General features: G+C 37.0%; 1 protein-coding gene across 1 annotated transcript in view; it reads right to left on the bottom strand.

Annotated features, from left to right (window-relative positions):
• LOC125277468 (echinoderm microtubule-associated protein-like 4) overlaps nt 1–19,420 on the bottom strand; it is a 119,272-nt gene continuing 99,852 nt past the window's right edge. Inside the window, 10 exon segments of the mRNA XM_048205857.1 lie at nt 1–1,939; nt 3,506–3,636; nt 6,867–6,965; nt 7,159–7,246; nt 13,158–13,255; nt 13,342–13,430; nt 13,527–13,594; nt 16,445–16,576; nt 17,106–17,231; nt 17,434–17,585. Of these exon segments, the coding sequence (XP_048061814.1) occupies nt 1,445–1,939; nt 3,506–3,636; nt 6,867–6,965; nt 7,159–7,246; nt 13,158–13,255; nt 13,342–13,430; nt 13,527–13,594; nt 16,445–16,576; nt 17,106–17,231; nt 17,434–17,585 (1,478 nt within the window). The 3' untranslated portion in view covers nt 1–1,444.

Consider the following 19,420-nt stretch of genomic DNA (forward strand, 5'->3'; position numbering starts at 1 on the left):
CACATTTAAGACTCGTTTAATCTTTCGTTTCTCTCATACGATAAAAAACAAGAACATCTCAGTCCAATGAACAAAATGACAAGAAAAACAGTCCCAGAATGAAACCTAAAAACAATCCAGAGTCATTTAGATCACGGATTAAAACGGATGGTATGAATACACAGAGGAGATCTCCAGTCTGACCGAGAAAACTGAGGCAGATGTGAGGGTGGTACGGCATCTTTAGACAGGCGGGTGAGACTGAAACTGGGGGGGGGGGTTATAAAACGGGCAGGTTATCGCCATGCAGACCCCATTTTGAGGCAGGTCAGGCTTGTGTGTGTGTGTGTGTGTGAGTGTGTGTTAGTTGTGTTTGTTTTGAATGAAGTGTGCTGCTGTTTATGGCTATTCTTCTGTGAAAGAGGCGAGTTGAAATTCAAGGTGTCCTTGAGCATGGAGACCAGCAGAAGCAGCCTGAATCGTTGAGGTCCTTGAGTCTGACCAGTGAGCCAGGGGCACCTGCCTGGCGTCACCAGATATACATGTCCTGTAGTTTTTGGCTCAGGGACAGATGCTATGCAAGCATGCAAATCAGCTTCACGTGCAGTCCACCACCAATGTTCACAAAGAGCGAGAGAACACAAATGTGACTTTTAAGCTTTGCTCGTTAAAATGGTTAGTTCATCTGAAAATGAACATCATTCTCATGTCATTCCAAACCTGTATGAATTGCCTTCTGCAGAATACAAAAGAAGACATTGTGAAGAATGAAAGTCAAGGGGGTCCATTGTTGTTTTGGACCGTGACTATCATTGTATGGATAAAAAACAAACAAACAGTCGAAACGTCTTCTAAACGTCTTTAAAACGTCTTCCAAACATCTTCGTCTTCCAAACAACGTCATACGGGTTTGGAACAATATGAGGATGAGTGAATAAAGACATTTTCGTTCATCTTTGAGTGAACCATCTCTTTAAGTGAGGAAAAGGTTCATCCTTAATCAGTAAGAGTATTGATGCATATGCCAATAAATTGAAAACGTGTCCATTTTTATGTTGCATTTGTGTGCTGGTCTGTGTATGTGAACGTGCACTTTGTTTTTGTATCTAAAACTGGTAAATCGCTTTCCCTCTTTTATTAACGTATCACAGTTACTGATGTATGCGTGTGTGTATTAGTGTTCGTGTGGTAGTGTGTGTGTCAGTGTAAACCTGTAGGTGCGCTAAATCTTTTTAACAACACATTCCAAATCTCTCACCATCCAAGTCGAAACAATGCCTCCACGACCACATCTACTGAACAAACCGTCAACGTAACAACAAACTAAGACACAAAATGAAAAGAAAATCTCGAAAGGATAAAAACTGAGGAGACCCTGCTTTTGTAATCCGACAGGAAGGCTGCAGAGACATGCTGGTGCCTTTGGCGGGGCTATCGAGCAGGCGAGAGAAGGCGTCGGACCGCCTTATAAGGGGGGGTTAAAGGGCATTCCCTCATCACTGGGCGTTGCTGTATCGTCGCTAGGCTCTAGGCTGTCCTTGGGGCTCAGGGTGCTGTCAGATAGGGGTGTGGCCTCATCTGAAGGGGGCGGGGTTTCGGCCGAGCCATCCTGCTGTCCATTAGGAGTGGCCGTGTGCAGGGGTTCGGGGGGCGTAGGAGGGGGAGTGTTGGTGTCAGGCTGGGTGCTGATGGGTAGCGAGGCTGGCACCGGCAAGGGCTCAGTAGGAGTGTGGGGGACGCTGGGTACCGACGCCAGGGTGCGAGGGGTGGAGTTGTGCAGCAGGGAATCGCCCAGGCCCAAGCTGGAGTCGCTGTGCACCAAGGAAGAGGTCTTTTCCACCAGACGCCACTGCATGATGCTCGTGTCCTTGCCGCCCGTTGAAATCAGGTGACTGTCGCTGTGCATGAAGCTCACGTTTGTCACATGACTGCTGTGGGCGCTGTACTTGTGGCTTGGGGCCTGCAATTAAATAACAAAATTTCAGATAAATCTATGAAATAAGACTGCAAGAAAAAGTCACCAAAATCCAATTTTTGTGTCTCATATGTGAAGCAGATCTGTTTTTCATAACAGTGTGAACAGCATGTGGAATCTGATCTTTTTGATTCTGATTTGGACCACTTCCATATGTGGTCCTAAATCAGATACAGGTCTGATGTTTTGCAATTCGACCTCAGTCTGAACCGTCATATCTGAATTCATGCGAATTTTATGTCACTCCATTCGTCACAGTTCTGTGGCTAACAGGAGTCGCTCCAATAATTTAGTTCTTTAGTCACTCTGTGAATATGAAAGATGGCAGCGAAGTTAGTCAGTGGAGGGACGGTGAGCTGTTATACTCTTAAGTATTATGGTGACAGCTCTATAGAAGTAAAACTTGAAGGAAAACTACATGAGAAAAATCTGAGCAATAAATCAGAATTGAGCACTAAGACCGTGTAAGTGTAGACTTGCAGCTCAAATTCTGACAAAAAAAATGTTTGGATCACCAAATATTATTTAAAATCGCAATGAAACGAAAGTAGTGAAGCTATTTTCTTCTGTATTGTAATTATTATGGAAGCTTGTTTCCGCCATGAAATAAAAAATAAAAAAGGTAATTGTGACTTTTTATCTCACAATTCTGACTTTTTTCCCTTCGAATTGCATGATATATAGTTATAAAGTCAGAATTGCATGATATAAAGTCAGAATTGTGAGATATCAACCCGCAATTCTGAGAAAAAAGTCAGAATTGTGAGTTTATATCATGCAATACTGATTTAATGACGCAATTGTGAGTTTAAAATCATGCAACTCCGACTTTATAACTCACAATTCTGAGAAAAAATGGCAGATTTGTGTGATTAAAAACTTGCAATTGTGATAAAAAAAAAAAAACGTCAGAATTGTGACTATCACGCAATTGCAAGTTTAAATCTCGTCAGAATTAAAAAGTCGCAATTACCTTTTCTATTTAGTGGCGGAAACAAGCTTCCATAGATTACAGAGATTAGTGAAAAAGATAAATACGTAGGGCGGGACTTGGTTCTATCCATCGATTGCTGATTGGATGGACGCACATCTGAATGTGAGTTTGTAGACGGCTGTAAGAAAGGGGCGGCGTTTAAGCGCACTAAATGATTGGAGAAATCCGGCTGGAATTTCACTGGAAGATTGAGCTATGACATTTTGATCAATTTATAAGGTCAAAAAAAAAAAAAATGGAAACACACACAGATGAATTGTTCACAATATAAATACTGTAACATGCATTTAGAAAATAGATAGTGAATTTTCAAGCCAACTTTAAGATACATCAGTAAAGTCTTTTTTTTTAAAAGTCCTTGAATAAATTTGCTGTTAAGTGTATTGATACAAATTGAAACAAAAAACAATGAATCAAGCTGATTTACAGATTCACACCTCTAGAAGTGGCATGGCTTCAGATATAAAAAACAAACAAACTCTCCACATGCCATAGGGACAAACTGCTTTAAACTATGGTCTGCTTTATGGTGGTAAAGATGGTGTGACGTGACAGACCTTTGGTCTTGAGCAGGGGTACTGGAAAAGGTGCACTTTACAGAAGTCATCAGCCAGAGCGATCACCTTCCTGTTGTGAGATCGCACCAGGGCGTTGATATCTGTCCCATCTGAGCCCTCGGGCCAGACACCTGTTACACCACAAACACAGAGACTCGTCAGTGCACAACATCACAACACTGCGGGGTAACAGAAGAAAGATGTAACTTTTCAAAAAGGAGATATTTCCAAGAAGTGTGGAGGAGCAAAACATTACATCATGTTTATTGTTTTGCCTCATTTGTTTTTCAACCAAGCATCAAGTACGCATTCCTAGAATGTTCTTTCTCACACGTAGGGAGCTGTTTTAGTGAATCAGTTCATTCAAAGGTTAATTTTTACAAAATTTCAATCAAAAAAAAAAAAACATATATACAAAAAATCATAGATAATAGTGATGTGGAAATGTTTGCACCAGCTCTGTGATTCACCGGCATCATGTTAACAGATGAAGTAATTAAAATGACACTGTTCTGATAGTTTGAATATAAAGTATATTTGAGATAATAGACTATGTAGATCTGGGTATGTGAGACTAAAGTTTGAATTAAACCCTTTTCTTTGCATGTCACATAGACATTACAGCACAGAATAGCTCTTTCTGTATAATCCTGAACATTGTATAAGCATTCATTTCATGTGTCAACAGCTATGTTTCCATCCAAAGTTGCGTATTTAATTTGGAATATCGCATAAAACGTTGGCAAATAAAGCAGTGTTTCCATCCAGCGAGTCAAAGAGAACAAAAACATCACTTCCTGATAAACTGGCGCTAAATATCATAATAATATAAGAAAAATTGAAGTTGCTGCAGTAGAAGCCACTGTACATAATATAAATGATTTGCGCCTCAGAGTGTGCAGACGAAACGCAATAAACACTCTTGCATTCAGATGCTTGCGAACGCAATTGTGTGAGGAGCTTCTGGGAGGGAATTAAACCGAACCATTTTAACGTTTGACATTATAGAATGACCAAAACAGCATTTCAGATGCTGTGCAACGAGATCGGTCCGCTGGTTGGTCCAGTTATGCCGTCCCATTGCAAAGTCACATGTCTTTTTTGATGCACGTCAAGGAATTTATCCAGTACAAGTGTTTCCATCGTAGTTTATGCATGTTTTCGTATCGCATAAAAAAAATTATCCAACTCATTTGAGCGCATGTTTTTTTTATGTACATTTTTAGAATTTATGTGCATTTTTTTAATATCCCAACCAAAATGAGCATAAAAATAGGTGGATGGAAACATAGCTATTGAATGAAAAAGAGGCTCTCGGGAGTGCGCGTAACCGCCAAATATATCCTAAATCCTTCACATAACAAGCTTTCATAGACAACCTAGGAAGTCTCTTTTTTTAAGTTTCGTTACAAACTGTTCACACACTGGCAATAAAAAAGTTATTAATACATGAAAATTCTTACATATAGACCCTTTAAACAATTACACTGGTAAATATGGTTCATCACTGCTTTTAATTAAATAAGTGTTAAATAATAAAGTGTTTTACTGTTTGTTCTGTAAATAAAAATTATTTAATGTTCAAATTTATAATATAACCTTAGCAAGTAATTTTATCCGGTAGCAAGAAGTAAGAAACTTCAAATCCTTCTTAATTTTAACAAAGGAAGGTATTTTTGACCTTATCAATATAATATCCATGAGCACATAGACACCTCACACACTCAAACACTATAACAATACATGGATTAGGAGACTTCAACAAGATTACCAGCAGGAGGCAGAAGAACACCAGGTACAGGACACACACACACACACACACACACACATTTTTACTTTCTCACAAAAACTCATTCTGTATGATTTATAAGCCTTTTGAAAAATGAGGACATGGGGTAATGTCCTCATAAGTCACCCTCTCCATGTAATTCCTATGTCATACCCATGTCATTATACAAATTTGAGTCCTGATATGTCACAAAAACACACGCGCACACACACAGACATTTCTGTAGCATCACATTCACTGTACTGCTCTAATCTGTTGGCTCAGTGCTGGGAAATTTGTACAGTTCTACCAAATATTTTTCCAGTCTAATAAAGTGCTAAAATATGTGGGACTGTGGTGAAGACTGGGCTGGCTTTATTCAAAAGCACCCTGTGTAAAGGATTACAGACCTGCACACACCAGACGGCATACTATGCTGACAGATAAAGTGAGTTTTGTGGGCTGAACTACTTTTGGTTTTTGTAAATCACCCTGCTTAGACATGAAGTCACTCAGAATCTGAGCAAAATTAGAATGACAGACTATAATTACGCGTATAAAGACAGAGTTGCAAAGACGGAAGGAAAGCGAGACGAAATATGCTGCAAAGGGAGAAAAGATGACTGAAAAATCATACTACTATATAGATGATGAGCAAAATGTGTCCCCAGAAATGAGCTAAATATGCACAAATGATATATGCCATATATTACTGGACAAAAGTTTGGAAAAATTTCGTTTTTTTAATGCTCACCAAGGCTGGATTTTTTTTTTTTTTAATCAAAAATACATATTAAAATGATTTCTGAAGGATCATGTGACACTGAAGACTGGAGTAATGATGCTGAAAATACATCTTTGATCACAGGAATAAATTACATTTTAAACTATATATTTAAATAGAAAACAGCTATATTGAACTGTAATAATATTTCACAATATTACTATTTTTACTGTATTTTTAAGGATAAGAGTTTTCTTTTACATATGTATAAAAATAGTTTGGGATATGGCTGTGGTAAGTAACAGTTTAGTATGTGGAACACAAACTATTAACTACAAATTTTCCTTCTAAATTACTTCCTTCTAATAAACTCCTAATTTACTACTTATTAAGGTAGTTTTTAAGTTCAGGTATTGGGCAGGATTAAGAATGTAGAATAAGGTCATGCAGAATAAGGCATTAATATGTGCTTTATAAGTACTAATAAACAGCCAATATTCTAGAAATATGCATGTTACTAAGCAACTAGTTAAAAGACCCTAAAATAAAGTGTTACCGTTTACTTTATAGAAAAACAGTAGAGGGTCTGGTATGTCCTCATTTAGACTGCCAGTAATCGTTTGTTGGTGTGTGTAAGAGAGAGAATGACTAAGACCCCCTTTAGACTGAACCACTGACAGGAAATGAGTGTGAAATAGAGCACACAGTTCAAATACCAGCCACACGCTTGGAAAAAACAAACGAGACACGTATACACGGAACACACACTCAAAACTCATAATACATAATCCAGGTGTCCTTCTAGACAATTTTCAGTCATAAGTTCTATGGAACAAAGTCCCATAATGCATCAATCCACAGATACTGACCAAAGACGTGGAATCCTAGCACACAGGTATACGAGGCCCAGTCGATGTCCTTGCACTCAGAACGGTTACGAATCAACTTACAACCGTTTGGAATGTCCCCTGTGGAAGAGGGAAAACAACATGTCAGGAAAACGCAACAACTTTTGGTCCAAATGCAAACACAAACCGCAAACTGAAACAGCCGTGGTGCTTTGTACTCAACCAAATAGACAAAAAATTAAATATGATCGGACACGAATGTTTTTCAGAGAAACCGAGCCAAAGAGAGAGCTTGTTGCGGTCGGCCACTTACAGTAAAGGATTTCATAGTCTCCTGAGTTGGACATGATGAACTTGTTGTCGGGGGACCAGTCAAGATGTGTAATGTAGCTGGAATGTCCCTGAAGACAGAGATTAAAAGATTTGACAATGAAAAATGAGGAAGAAAACAGTTCAATCGCAGCATTTGCGATAGTCAGAATGAACTGTTATGGATCACAGAGCTGCTTGAATTCTGGAGGAGGACAAAAACATTGACATAATTCCCTCCAAAATTAAAACTCTGTATGAGTATTTCATGTTAGCTCATATTTTGGTCCCACTTTATATTAAGTGGCCTTAACTACTATGTACTTACATTTAAATGAATCATTTGATACAATGCACTTATTGTGTACATACATGTTTTTACATTGTACTTATATTTTAAAAACACCTGCATGTAATTACATCTGTAATTAATTTCTGTAATTACATTTATAATTACACTGTTGACCCATCCCTTAACCCTTACCCCTACCCTTAAACCTACCCATACCACCAAACCTGTCCCTAACCTTACCTGTACCCCACCTCAATAGCAGCAAAAGTGTTTAGCAATACAATATGAACCCAATAAGTAGGTAGTAGTTAGGGCCACTTAATATAAAGTGGGACCCATATTTTCATTGCAATGAAATTGACAGCGTTTCATACTGTTTTAAAAAAGACAAAAAAAGCACTGCATTCTGCATTCAAAGGGGCCGTTCACACAAAACGCATTTTTTTATTCCAATGCACTACTTTTCCATTGTTTTTCTATGTAAACGCGCTAGACGGACGCGTTTGACCGTTGTGCTCGCGCCTTGAGTCTTTTGCACAACTCGCGCACGACACAGCGTTCTAACAACGCGGTGCTCAAGATAAAATCTTTCAAGAAACGCGTCTCGAGACCTTGCATTTTTTCCCCATTCCACTGCCCATCGCATTTTTCAAAGCAAAAACACGTTCTGTGTGAACGAGCCCTAAGACTTCAATAGCCACACCTGAACCTCGTATCTCCATATTTCCATAAATCGTTAATATTGGTCACCCTTTATGTCTGTTTGTGGGTTTTGCAAATATTTAACAAATGAAAAGTATTAAAAAGAACTTCAAACCTCATGATTCTGCCCTCCTCTATCTCTAAAGAAGTGCCGCACAAATTTTGGAGCATCTCTGCTTGTTTGCAATGCAAGGGTAAAATAAAGTGTTACCCAAAATTTTGTAAGACTTGGAATGTAGTGTATGAGTCATATGGACTACTTTTATGATAGTTTGTATGGTGCTTTGTTGTCCTTTTTGGAACTTGACAGCACATAAACATCCATTTTCATTGCAAGAAAAGAGTAGCTTGGACATTCTGAAAAATATCTCATTTTATAAGCATATCTTAATATTTCACAGAAGACAGAAAGTCATACAAGTTTAAAATGACAGAGGGGTTAGGAAATAATGACATTTTTTAGGTAATCCAGCTCTTTAACCTAGATACATAAAATCAATTGAGTTCAAAAGTCTAAAAGCAGCCATAAACTCTCTTCCAATGAGACAGCAAACGTCTCACAGACAGACAACTAATCAAAGGGATGGAAAAGGACAAAAAAGACTTTTCAAAGACCGAACGCAGTGATGTGTCAATAAATAACGCTGGAGGGTTTCCACCCAGTGCAAAGAGTGACACGCAGCTCTAGCTCAATCTCTCTCTTCGTCTGATCTGGCACCGACTTGTCCAAGTCCTCAGAGTCGACAGGCTTCCCTCCCACATCTGCTCGGATATTTTCACGTTTGAATGTGTATACATTTGTGAAAGCCTGCTATCTGCACACTATCAGAGTTCCCTCTAGAATATAAAGAGCACCTATCGCTCCATTTCCAGCTTTTCATACACATACTGACATGTGATTTATTTCCACTGTCCTAGAGCCTGAACTGTAGAAAGAGGTCAGAAGAAGTCAAGCATTCCCATGCTGCACTGCAGTCCAAATGCTTTATAGCTCAATGGTGCATTGCTTGGAATTTTTGACCTCAGCAGTATTTGGACACTTTTGCACACTTAAGTCACATTTAAAAATGTATGAATCTCATATGAATTGCATAGATAAAATATTAATGCTGGATTTTTTTTTTCAGAACTAACTACTTTTCTGAGCCATTTTCAAATACTTCATCATCCCGGTGATCTGTAGTTCTTTTGACAAAAGTTTTCTGGAAAAATGTCTTTTTGAGACATTTTTTCTTTAAAATAAATCACTGAGTTTGCTATTATTAAGTTTTGCTTGCATGTCCAAATCCATTTTGAGCCACTGTATGTGTTCATCTGCTCTAATCTGTCTGTGAGTAACATGGTTCAGCTACGCCGACAGACACAAGAGTGAGACGTTTGCCAACATCAATAAAATCCCGGATCAGCGTTCCCACAATGTCTGCATTCCCATCGGATCCTGAGACGTGTCAGGCAGTCAAGCGTGCTGAAAGACAGGCACGCTTTCATTCTGTCTGCTAAAATCACACTGACATCTCCAGCCAGTTCAAAACAGCCGTTTCTTTACTCGTCGTAATGAAGGACAGACTGTCTCACGCACAACTGAGCACTTCTGCCATAATATCATCATTTATTCATTCTATGAAAGGAGTGTCATTTGTGTCCATGTTTGATGATGGATGCTGAATACAGAAATCTGCTTTCAAGCGCTTTAAAATATATTACAATAAAGCATTATTTAATGTGATGATGGTGTGTTTTTTATACATATTTTAAAGAAGTACACTACTGTTCAAAAGTTTGGGGCCAGTAAGATAAAAAAAAAAAAGTAATACTTTTATTCAGCAAGGATGCATTAAATTGATCAAAAGTGTCATTAAATTCATTTTTAATGTTATAAAAGATCACTGTTTCAAATAAATGCAGTTCTTTTGAAATTTATATTCAAAGAATCCTAAAAAAAAAATGCATCAGTTTCCTCAAAAATATGAAGCAGCTCAACTGTTTTCAACACTGATAATAATAAACATAAATGTTTTTTGAGCAAATCATCATATTATAATGATTTTGGAAGGATCAAGTGACAACAAAAACTGGAGTAATGATGCTGAAAATTCAGCTTTGATCATCACAAAAATACATTTTAAAATACAGCAGAATAGAAAACCTTTTTTAAATTGTATTATTACACGGCCCTGTGGAATACTTGATTCTGATTGGTCAATCGCGCCATCTAGTGGAATGTTATTCCCCAATAACAACCGCTGAAAACAGATAACACAGACTCCTCAAGTCAGCAGCGTTATACACTTGCTATTAATGTTTTTTCTTCATTGAAGTTTTGCGTTTGGTGAGCTAATAAAACATTAAAATATAATCAAATCAATATTTTGAGTACAGTTATTTAATTAAGTCATCCAGTATCATGGACTCGCTCTCTCTCGTTTCATACAAACGCAGCTGCTGCCATTTTGCGACTGTTGTTTTGTACACTGCTGGATTATAAAATAGCAAACAGGTATGATTTTAAAACAGTGTAATCTCAGATTAATATCTCTTATCCCCATAATTATTTATGTGGCGAAATGCTGTTTAATAAGTGGTTTGACTGTACCGTATCTCTTAAATGTCCATCTAGTTTGAACTTTCCGAGCTAGCAACTGCTCTCTCCGGCGTCTCCGCGGAAGATTTGCGTTTAAAGAGCTAATAAAATATTTCGACTCAGATCAATATTACATGTCTAATTATTGACCTGTGTGGCAAGTAGCCGTGTAATAAGTGGGATAATGTACATCCAGCCGGCTGTTATCTCAGAATAAACCCCTTCAGGCTGATGCAAGACACCTCCGCTTCAGGGTCCTGATCACCCTGTCAGGGTTTATTCTGAGATAACAACCGGCTGGATGTACATTATCCCTTACATAACATTTAACAATATTACTCTTTTACTGTATTTTTTTTTACTTAAAAAATGGATTTACACTACCATTTGTAGTGCTCACTTTTATGTCAGTATATCCAGACATATTTCTATTCAAAATTTTGTCATAATAAAATGTGCATTGGTTTTCCCATTGTCAATATTTCAAATCACATTTATTTTGTTATAAAAATGAATTTTATGAAAACTGGATAATTCATTTGTGTCCATGAATTTTGTTTCACACTTGGATATTTTTGTCCGACAGAACGTGTAAATCTCAGAGAAATGTACTCTGTAAGTCATAGAATGACTATTATTACTGTGATCTAGCCCAGATGTGAATGACATAAAACTTCTCAACTGCAGAAAAACTGCAGAGAAAAACACAAGAATGGGAGAGAAATCAGAAGAACAGCGGTGTGATTGAAAGCGTGTTGATGGGGTTCACCAGAGCGAGAGCTGACTGGGTTCAGACACGCACAGTAAAGTTTGATTCTCCGCTCCACCCCTCGGAAGAGTGAAAATAGAAAATAATACAGCAATAAAACAATTACACAAATTCTTTACTGATGGATTGATGACAAATATGTTTAAAATGCGTGCTGCAAATTCTTGTGATATTTGTAAATCATTTTCAACAACAAAAAAAAAAAAGGTTTTCAAACATAATGTTTTTTTTTTAATTACCATGAAAAGATGAAAGTTGTGGGAGGCTTTGGGAGTTAAAGTGCCACTGTTATGCTTTTTTTGTGGATTTTACCTTTCACGCAGAGTGTAATACAGCTGTTTGTGAACGTAAAAGTTCTGCAAAGTTTCAAAGAAAAAAGTGCAGATAAATGGAGATTTTGTCTCCCAAAAGAAAGAAGTGATTCTGAACTTTTTACATAAAAAGTATCATATAAAAACAAATATAAACATTTTGTTTGGTCATAACATGAAATAACAGTTATTTATTTTTCGCATTCAATTAATTCTAATTTAGTAAATACGTAAAATAAATATATTTTTATTGCAGCAATTGTTACGTGTTATTTATTTCAGTGTCACGTGATCCTTCAGAAATCATTCTAATATGTTGATTTGATACTCAGTTATTATCATTGTTGGAAACAGTTGTGCTGCTGAATATTTTTTGGAACCTGTAATACTATTTTCAGGATTCACTGATTAATAAAAAGTTAAAAAGAATAGAATTTATTCAAAATAGAAATCTTTTCTAACAATATCACTTTAATATCACTTTTATTTAACAATTTCACACATCCTTGCTGAATAAAAGTATTAATTTCTTTGAAAAAAACAAAGAAAAAAAAATTACTGACGCCAAATTTTGAACGGTAGTGTATATTGTTACAAAAGATTTCTATTTTAAATGAATGCTGTTCTTTAAATTTTTATGTCACCGTTTCCAACATTGATAACGGCGTATCAAATCAGCATATTAGAATGATTTCTGAAGAATCATGTGACACTGAAGACTGGAGTAATGATGCTGAAAATTCAGCTTTGATCACAGAAATAATTATATTTTTATGTATATCAAAATAGAAAGCCATTATTTTAAAAATTGTAGTTATGTTTCACAATATTACTGCTTTTTTCTGTATTTTTGATCAAATGTGCATGTTATGGACTGGGAGAATGCACAGTGCATGCAGGGGGTGTGTCCTCAATAGCCCTGCAGTAAGTCATGTGCTGTGTGAATGTCAGGGTAAAAATTCAACTAAAATTGAATTAAATATGGTTGTTTTAACCAAAATTATGCTGCAAGATGTTCTTTTAAGTACCCTGTCATAGGCTAACCTGTATTTTTGCAAATTCCCTGTTTATTCCCATTAATTCCCGTTAATTCCCATATATTCCCGTCAATTCCCATATATTCCCGTTAATTCCCATATATTCCCGTTAATTCCCATGGAAAGTTTCCAGCTTTGAAAATGTTCGGAATTTTGCAACCCTACCTTCAAAACAAAATTAGGAACCTTTAAAATAGCATAACAGGGCACTTTAAATGCACCTTCTGTTCATTTCCGCAGCGCTCTGCTGAGCTGTTATTAATTCCAGAGCATGTTCTGCGTGAACAACCATGTAAACGTCAGATACTCACAGTGCATTTCCCATATCTGCTGTATTTGCGTCCCTTATCCGACACTGTGTAGAGGTAAATGAAGTTATCATGTGATCCCACTGCCAGCAGCGTGCCATCTGAGAAGAGGCAGCAAAACGGTGAGGAAGAGGTACATTTGGCTGAAATGCAAGACGCAAACATACAGTAGGCAAAACAAACTCACCGACAGAGTAGCGCATCACGGACAGCTGCTCGTTGCCGTCCGTGTGAATGGCCACCAGGTCTCGCGTCTCTGCGTCCAGAGCATACCACCTGAGACGCATACAAAACACAGCCGTTAAACCAGTTTCATGTTAAATGTATGTATATTAATGTAAAAATTCCCTGTAGAGATGACAGATCACTTACTTCCCTGAGTGAGTACCAATGGCAACAACCGAACCGCTAGGATGGAAGTCTGCGCAGTGCCCGTGCTCCTGAACACACATCGACACCGTCACACTCAAAGCACACAGGACTCTATCAGCTCAACTCTGAAGCAGACATTTTTCACCTCTATCGGTATTCCTGCTTTAATAAAAAGCTGCTCGTTTTCAAACTTTTTTTTATTGACAGAAACTAGGAGTGGCAATGAATTCAAATAATAAAACAGAATAAATAAATAATTACAATATAAATAATTCAATTCAATCATTCCAGATGTTTTAAGAACTGATTAAAATTTCAGGTTCAAACTTTTTATGACCAATGAATTTACGTTTCCAATTTTCTTTTTTTCTTTTAAATTCATGAATAGCAATTTCTACCTGATAAAACATATGAGCTGGACATAACCACAAAAATTCATAATCATCAGAGAAATTTCCATAACTTCTCCAGGTCTGGAAATCACACTTCCCTCACATACAATATTCAGGTTTTCCAAGACTGTGGAAACCCTGGTTCTTAAATTAAATGACAGTTGAGGGGGAAAATATGAAATATGTCTTGATTTGAGTTTTTTTATTTCAAGCTTGTTTTAAATAATTTTAAGCTATTTTACAGCCTGCTTTGAACTGTGTGCTGTCGCCCCCTAGTGGCTCCAGAGATGACTTTAAAGCTTTTGTTAAAAAACTGACGAGTAGATCAGCTAAATTCTGTATTATTGCACCATTACAGATGTAAACAGGCTGCAGACAAGATGACAAGGGGTAGTTAGTGGATATTTGGGGTGAAGAGTTCTTTTTATGAAGTATCTTTCAATCTTCAGCGAGTGTTTTGTTTAAAAGTTAACCGCTGTTTCAATGGGTGCTTCTGTGAAAAAGTTTTGGCATTTGCCAAACTGCGCAAGTTGTCTTTTTATTGATGCCTTAATAAAAATAATAATAAAAAGAGATTTACAAGAACCTCTTACATTGTGGCATGTGCCATAAAGTTAACAAATTCCTCAAGCACATCTATTTATTCTACTTTGTTTTCTTTGTTTGTGAAATATTAAGAATATATTACATCTGGATGAAGGGAACGTTTGACCACAAAGTCAACAAGCAGGTTTAATTCCTCTGGTATTTTCTGAAGAACAAAACACTGGGCTATAATTTCAACTGCCAAGATTTTTTTTTTTTTTTTTTTTTTTTACAGAATAAGACATAAAATGCCTAATTTATGACAGTAACCAGTGAGATTAAGTATAGAGCAGAACTCTAGCTCTGGATGGTTTATAGTTTATAGTTTATGGTGTAACAATGACAAAAACAAACTCCCAAAAACCGTAACACATGGGGCTGATTAACTATATTACCCGGAAAAAGGGCGGTGTATTGTGTGCATTATTACTAACAAATGTAATATTTAATTTTTAATATTTAATATTTATTTTATTTTAGTATTAGCTTGACAGTAGCTATGCTTCCTATCCAAGGTTGTGAATTTAACTCATGCTCAAAACATAAAACATTTGCGAATAAAGCAGTGTTTCCATCCCATGTGTTCAAGAGAACAAAAAACATCACTTCCTGGGAATAAAACTAATTAAACTCAGTACTTCCTGTAATTAAACTGAAGCTGCTGCAATCAGGGAATAAACTGTGGCTGTTTTTTGGACATTATATATTACTTGTGCCTCAGAGTGTGCAGACGAAGCGTAATGAATGCTGTCATGTGATCTACCATCTCTGCTCACACTTGGAAAATCTGCACGTTACGTTGATGTTTTCTACGGAAGAGGATTAGGGCCAAGCAATAATAAAAAAATAAAACCATCTCGAGATTAAAGTTGTTAAATTTCGAGAAAAAACGTGTTAAATTTTGAGAAAAAAGTCGAGATAAAATGTTGAGAATAAACTCATTAAATTACGAGAATAAAGTCGTTAAATTATGAGAGCAAATTCGTAATTTAACGAATTTGTTCTCGTAATTTAACGAATTTTTTCTCGTAATTTAATGACTTTTTTCTCGTAATTTAATGAGTTTATTCTTGTAATTTAACGAGTTTATTCTCAACATTTTATTTCGACTTTTTTCTCAATATTCAACTAGTTTTTTCTCGAAATATAACAACTTTTTTCTCGTAATTTAATGAGTTTATTCTCATTTTATTTAGACTTTTTTCTCAATATTCAACGAGTTTTTTTTCGAAATTTAACGAGTTTTTTCTCGTAATTTAACGAGTTTATTCTCAACATTTTATTTCGACTTTTTTCTCGATATTCAACGAGTTTTTTCTCAAAATTTAACAAGTTTTTTCTCGTAATTTAACAAATTTTTTCTCGTAATTTAATGAGATTATTCTCAACATTTTATCTCGACTTTTTTCTCATAATTTAACGAGTTTTTCCTCGTAATTTAACGAGTTTATTCTCAACATTTTATTTCGACTTTTTTCTCAATATTCAACGAGTTTTTTCTCGAAATTTAACGAGTTTTTTCTCGATATTCAATGAGTTTTTTCTCGAAATGTAACAACTTTAATCTCGAGATGGTTTTCTTTTTTTATTATTGCTTGGCCCTAATCCTCTTCCGTAGTTTTCCCATCAAGAATTAAAGTTGCTTTTTTTTTGTTTTTTGTTTTTAAATGTTTAAGAATGTTTGGACCATGTAGTCCATCTGAACATTCCTTTTGCTCCACTATTTTCCTTATGACATCTGATGAGGCAAAGTCACCTGACTTTTTGTTGTTGTTGTTGCGCATCGAGGGATTTATTCTGTAAATGTGTTTCCATCATAGTTTATGTTCATGTTTTCTTATTGGATAAAAACACGATCCGCCTCAATTGAGAATTTATGCACATCTTGCCCATCTAACATTGAGAGTGAGAGCACATGAACACAGTGTGTGAGTGTCTTACGTCCAGCAGTCTGGTCCATTCCAGCGTGTGGTCCACTGAGCTCCAGAGACACACCTGCCTGTCCTGAGCACAGGTGAGGAACAGGTCCTTGAAGGGGTGGGCGGCCAGACCCCACAGCTCATCCGTGTGCCCCTGAAAATAGAGACTCCCATGAAACTAACTCCACAACCACGACTGCAGGTTAAAGCACGTGTGTGATAACCATCAGCTCTGCTTTTGTGTGGTTAAGATTATTAGCTCTGGTTTTGTAAGCATGTCTGTCTGTGAGTGGAATTATTATTTTTATCTGTGAAAAAATACTGCTTTTCGACCTTCACTGAAGGTGTACAGTACATGAGATGGTCACCGTGATTTTGCCAAGCAAGACATGTTCCTGGATCAACATATTTTGTTGAAAATTTAGTCTTAACCCTATTCCTACCCCTAAACCTAACTTATCCCTAAAATCAGAGGGGAAAGATAGGTGAATAACACTGATATAGAAGCACCTAACCCTGGTTGCAAGCCTAAACTTGACATAAACGGTAAACTTGTCCCTCAAATCTGATTGGTTGATTGAAATGTTGTTCCAGGATCAACAAAGATGTTGATCCAGGAACATGTCTTACTTGGCAAAATCACGGTGACCTACATGAGATACACTGTGTGATTTAGCGGTTACCTGCACTTCCACCTGGAATCCATCGTTGAAGGTGCCTCTCAGAATGAAGTTGCGTGAAGTGCCCACCAGAAACTGCTCCCCCTTGCCCTCGGCTACCGCACGAATGGTGCCGTACTGATCTGGGACCTGAGGAAAACGCAAACAGACATGATAGGTGTGTTATTTTCTTATGTAGCTATAAGAACTTGTTATGTTTCTATATATTACAGTTTTTAATGCATTTTTGATCAAATAAATGCAGCCTTGGTGAGCAGAAGAGACTTCTTTCAAAACAGTAACAAAACAGTGTGTGTGTGTGTGAGCGAGTGAGCTTCAGTACGTCTCTCACCTCTATGTCTCTCTCTGGATTCAGGTCATGGTCCCACAGAATGATCTTGTGGTCTTTGCCGCCCCCTGTGAGCAGAGTGCCGTTCCTCATCTGACACAGAGTGAAGACGCTGCCGTCGTGAGCCTTGATCTGACGCGCGATCTGAAACGCTCCTGTGGGGATCGTGGGTTGGGTTAGTCAGACAGATGGAGACCAACTCGTGCACAATTTCTGGGAACAGAACACCGCGAATATCCCTCCCGGCTAATGCAGATTCATGTGCCAGACCCTTTTGCCATAGGGGATGTGATAGGGCTTTTAGAAAAGCCAGTGAAAGAGAAGCTCATAGAAATGCTTGCCAGCGAGGCCAGGGGTGCGTGCGTGTGCGATGATGTTGCATTCTGGGAATTCCAGCAGATTATCACATCCTCCTGTAATAATACTGATGGCTTGGCTGCCTGCGCAAAGAGCCAAACCAAAGGAAATATAGAGCCCTAGAGTGCTGAAACAGCCCCTCAATACACACACACACACACTCTCGCATTTCTGAAACAGAGAGTGTTGCTGAACAGACTGAGGTTACACACTGTAACACACCTGCACTGCCACTCTTCTACGGTTACATGCTATCTGCAGATGCAGAGACAGGAAATCAGCTAGACGAGGCCAGTTGAGGACACGACATGTGCCAAATGATTCAAGTGAAAAAGAAGAAATGGATTTCAGCAGTCGCTGTAGCGCACGTAACGCTCCACGAGGAACTCATGCACTTAAGTGTGTGCGCTTAGCTGTAACTCCATCATTAAACTCATTTAATAATGATTCATAATGCAACAAGATTTCTCTTTCAGGTCACGGTGGAGCAACGATTTTAGAAGAGAATTAGGTCAAGTTATTTGACAAAACTCTAAAAAATTCTGGGTTAAAAACAACCCAAGTTGGGTTGAAAATGGACAGCGAAGTGGTTGGGTTAAATGTTTGCCCAATGTGCTGGGTAGTTTTATTTATCTCAACTATTGTTTAAAAATGACTATATGGCTGGATTAAAATGAACCCAAAATAGGTTGGAAATTAAAAATCAGACACATAATTAATAGAGGAAACCGTAATAAAGGTGAACATTTATTAATAAGCAATTTAATAAAAGTTTATTGTTTAATTATTATTCATTAATCTTAATAATATTAAAGGATTAGTTCACTTTCAAATTAAAATTTCCTGATAATTTACTCACCCCCATGTCATCCGAGATGTTCATGTCTTTCTTTCTTCAGTTGAAAAGAAATTAAGGTTTTTGGTGAAAACATTCCAGGATTTTTCTCCATATAGTGGACTTCAATGGCCTCCAAACGGTTGAAGGTCAAAATTACAGTTTCAGTTCAGCTTCAAAGAGCTTTAAACGATACCAGACGAGGAATAAGGGTCTTATCTTGTGAAACTAATCGCTCATTTTCTAAAATAAAAATAAAAAATTATATACATTTTAACCATAAATGCTCATCTTGAACTAGCTCTCCTCTTGTTCTTCTCTATTAGAATTTCAGCAGTATAGATGCTGCTAAGTGTATTACTGCCCTCCACAGGTCAAAGTTTGAACTAACTGTTATATACTATTGAACTAGCATATTGTATATGACAATTTAGTTCAAACTTTGACAAAACTCTAAAAAATTTGACCTAATTTTGACCTTCAACCGTTTGGGCTCCATTGAAGTCCACTATAAGGAGAATAATCCTGGAATGTTTTCATCAAAAACCTTCATTTCTTTTCGACATGAACATCTCAGATGACATGGGGGTGAGTAAATTATCAGGAAAATTTAATTTGAAAGTGAACTAATCCTTTAATAAATGTTTATTTCCACCATATTTTGGGTTAATTTTAAGCGAGCAATACATTAATTTTTAATTACTGTAAAGTTAATTAAAGTTAAATAAAAACTACCCAGCGGGTTGGACAAACATTTAACCCAATCACTGGTTTAAAACAACCCAATCGCTGGGTTTG

The sequence above is a fragment of the Megalobrama amblycephala genome, linkage group LG10 (assembly GCF_018812025.1).
Source record: "Megalobrama amblycephala isolate DHTTF-2021 linkage group LG10, ASM1881202v1, whole genome shotgun sequence".
Classification (NCBI taxonomy): domain Eukaryota; kingdom Metazoa; phylum Chordata; class Actinopteri; order Cypriniformes; family Xenocyprididae; genus Megalobrama; species Megalobrama amblycephala.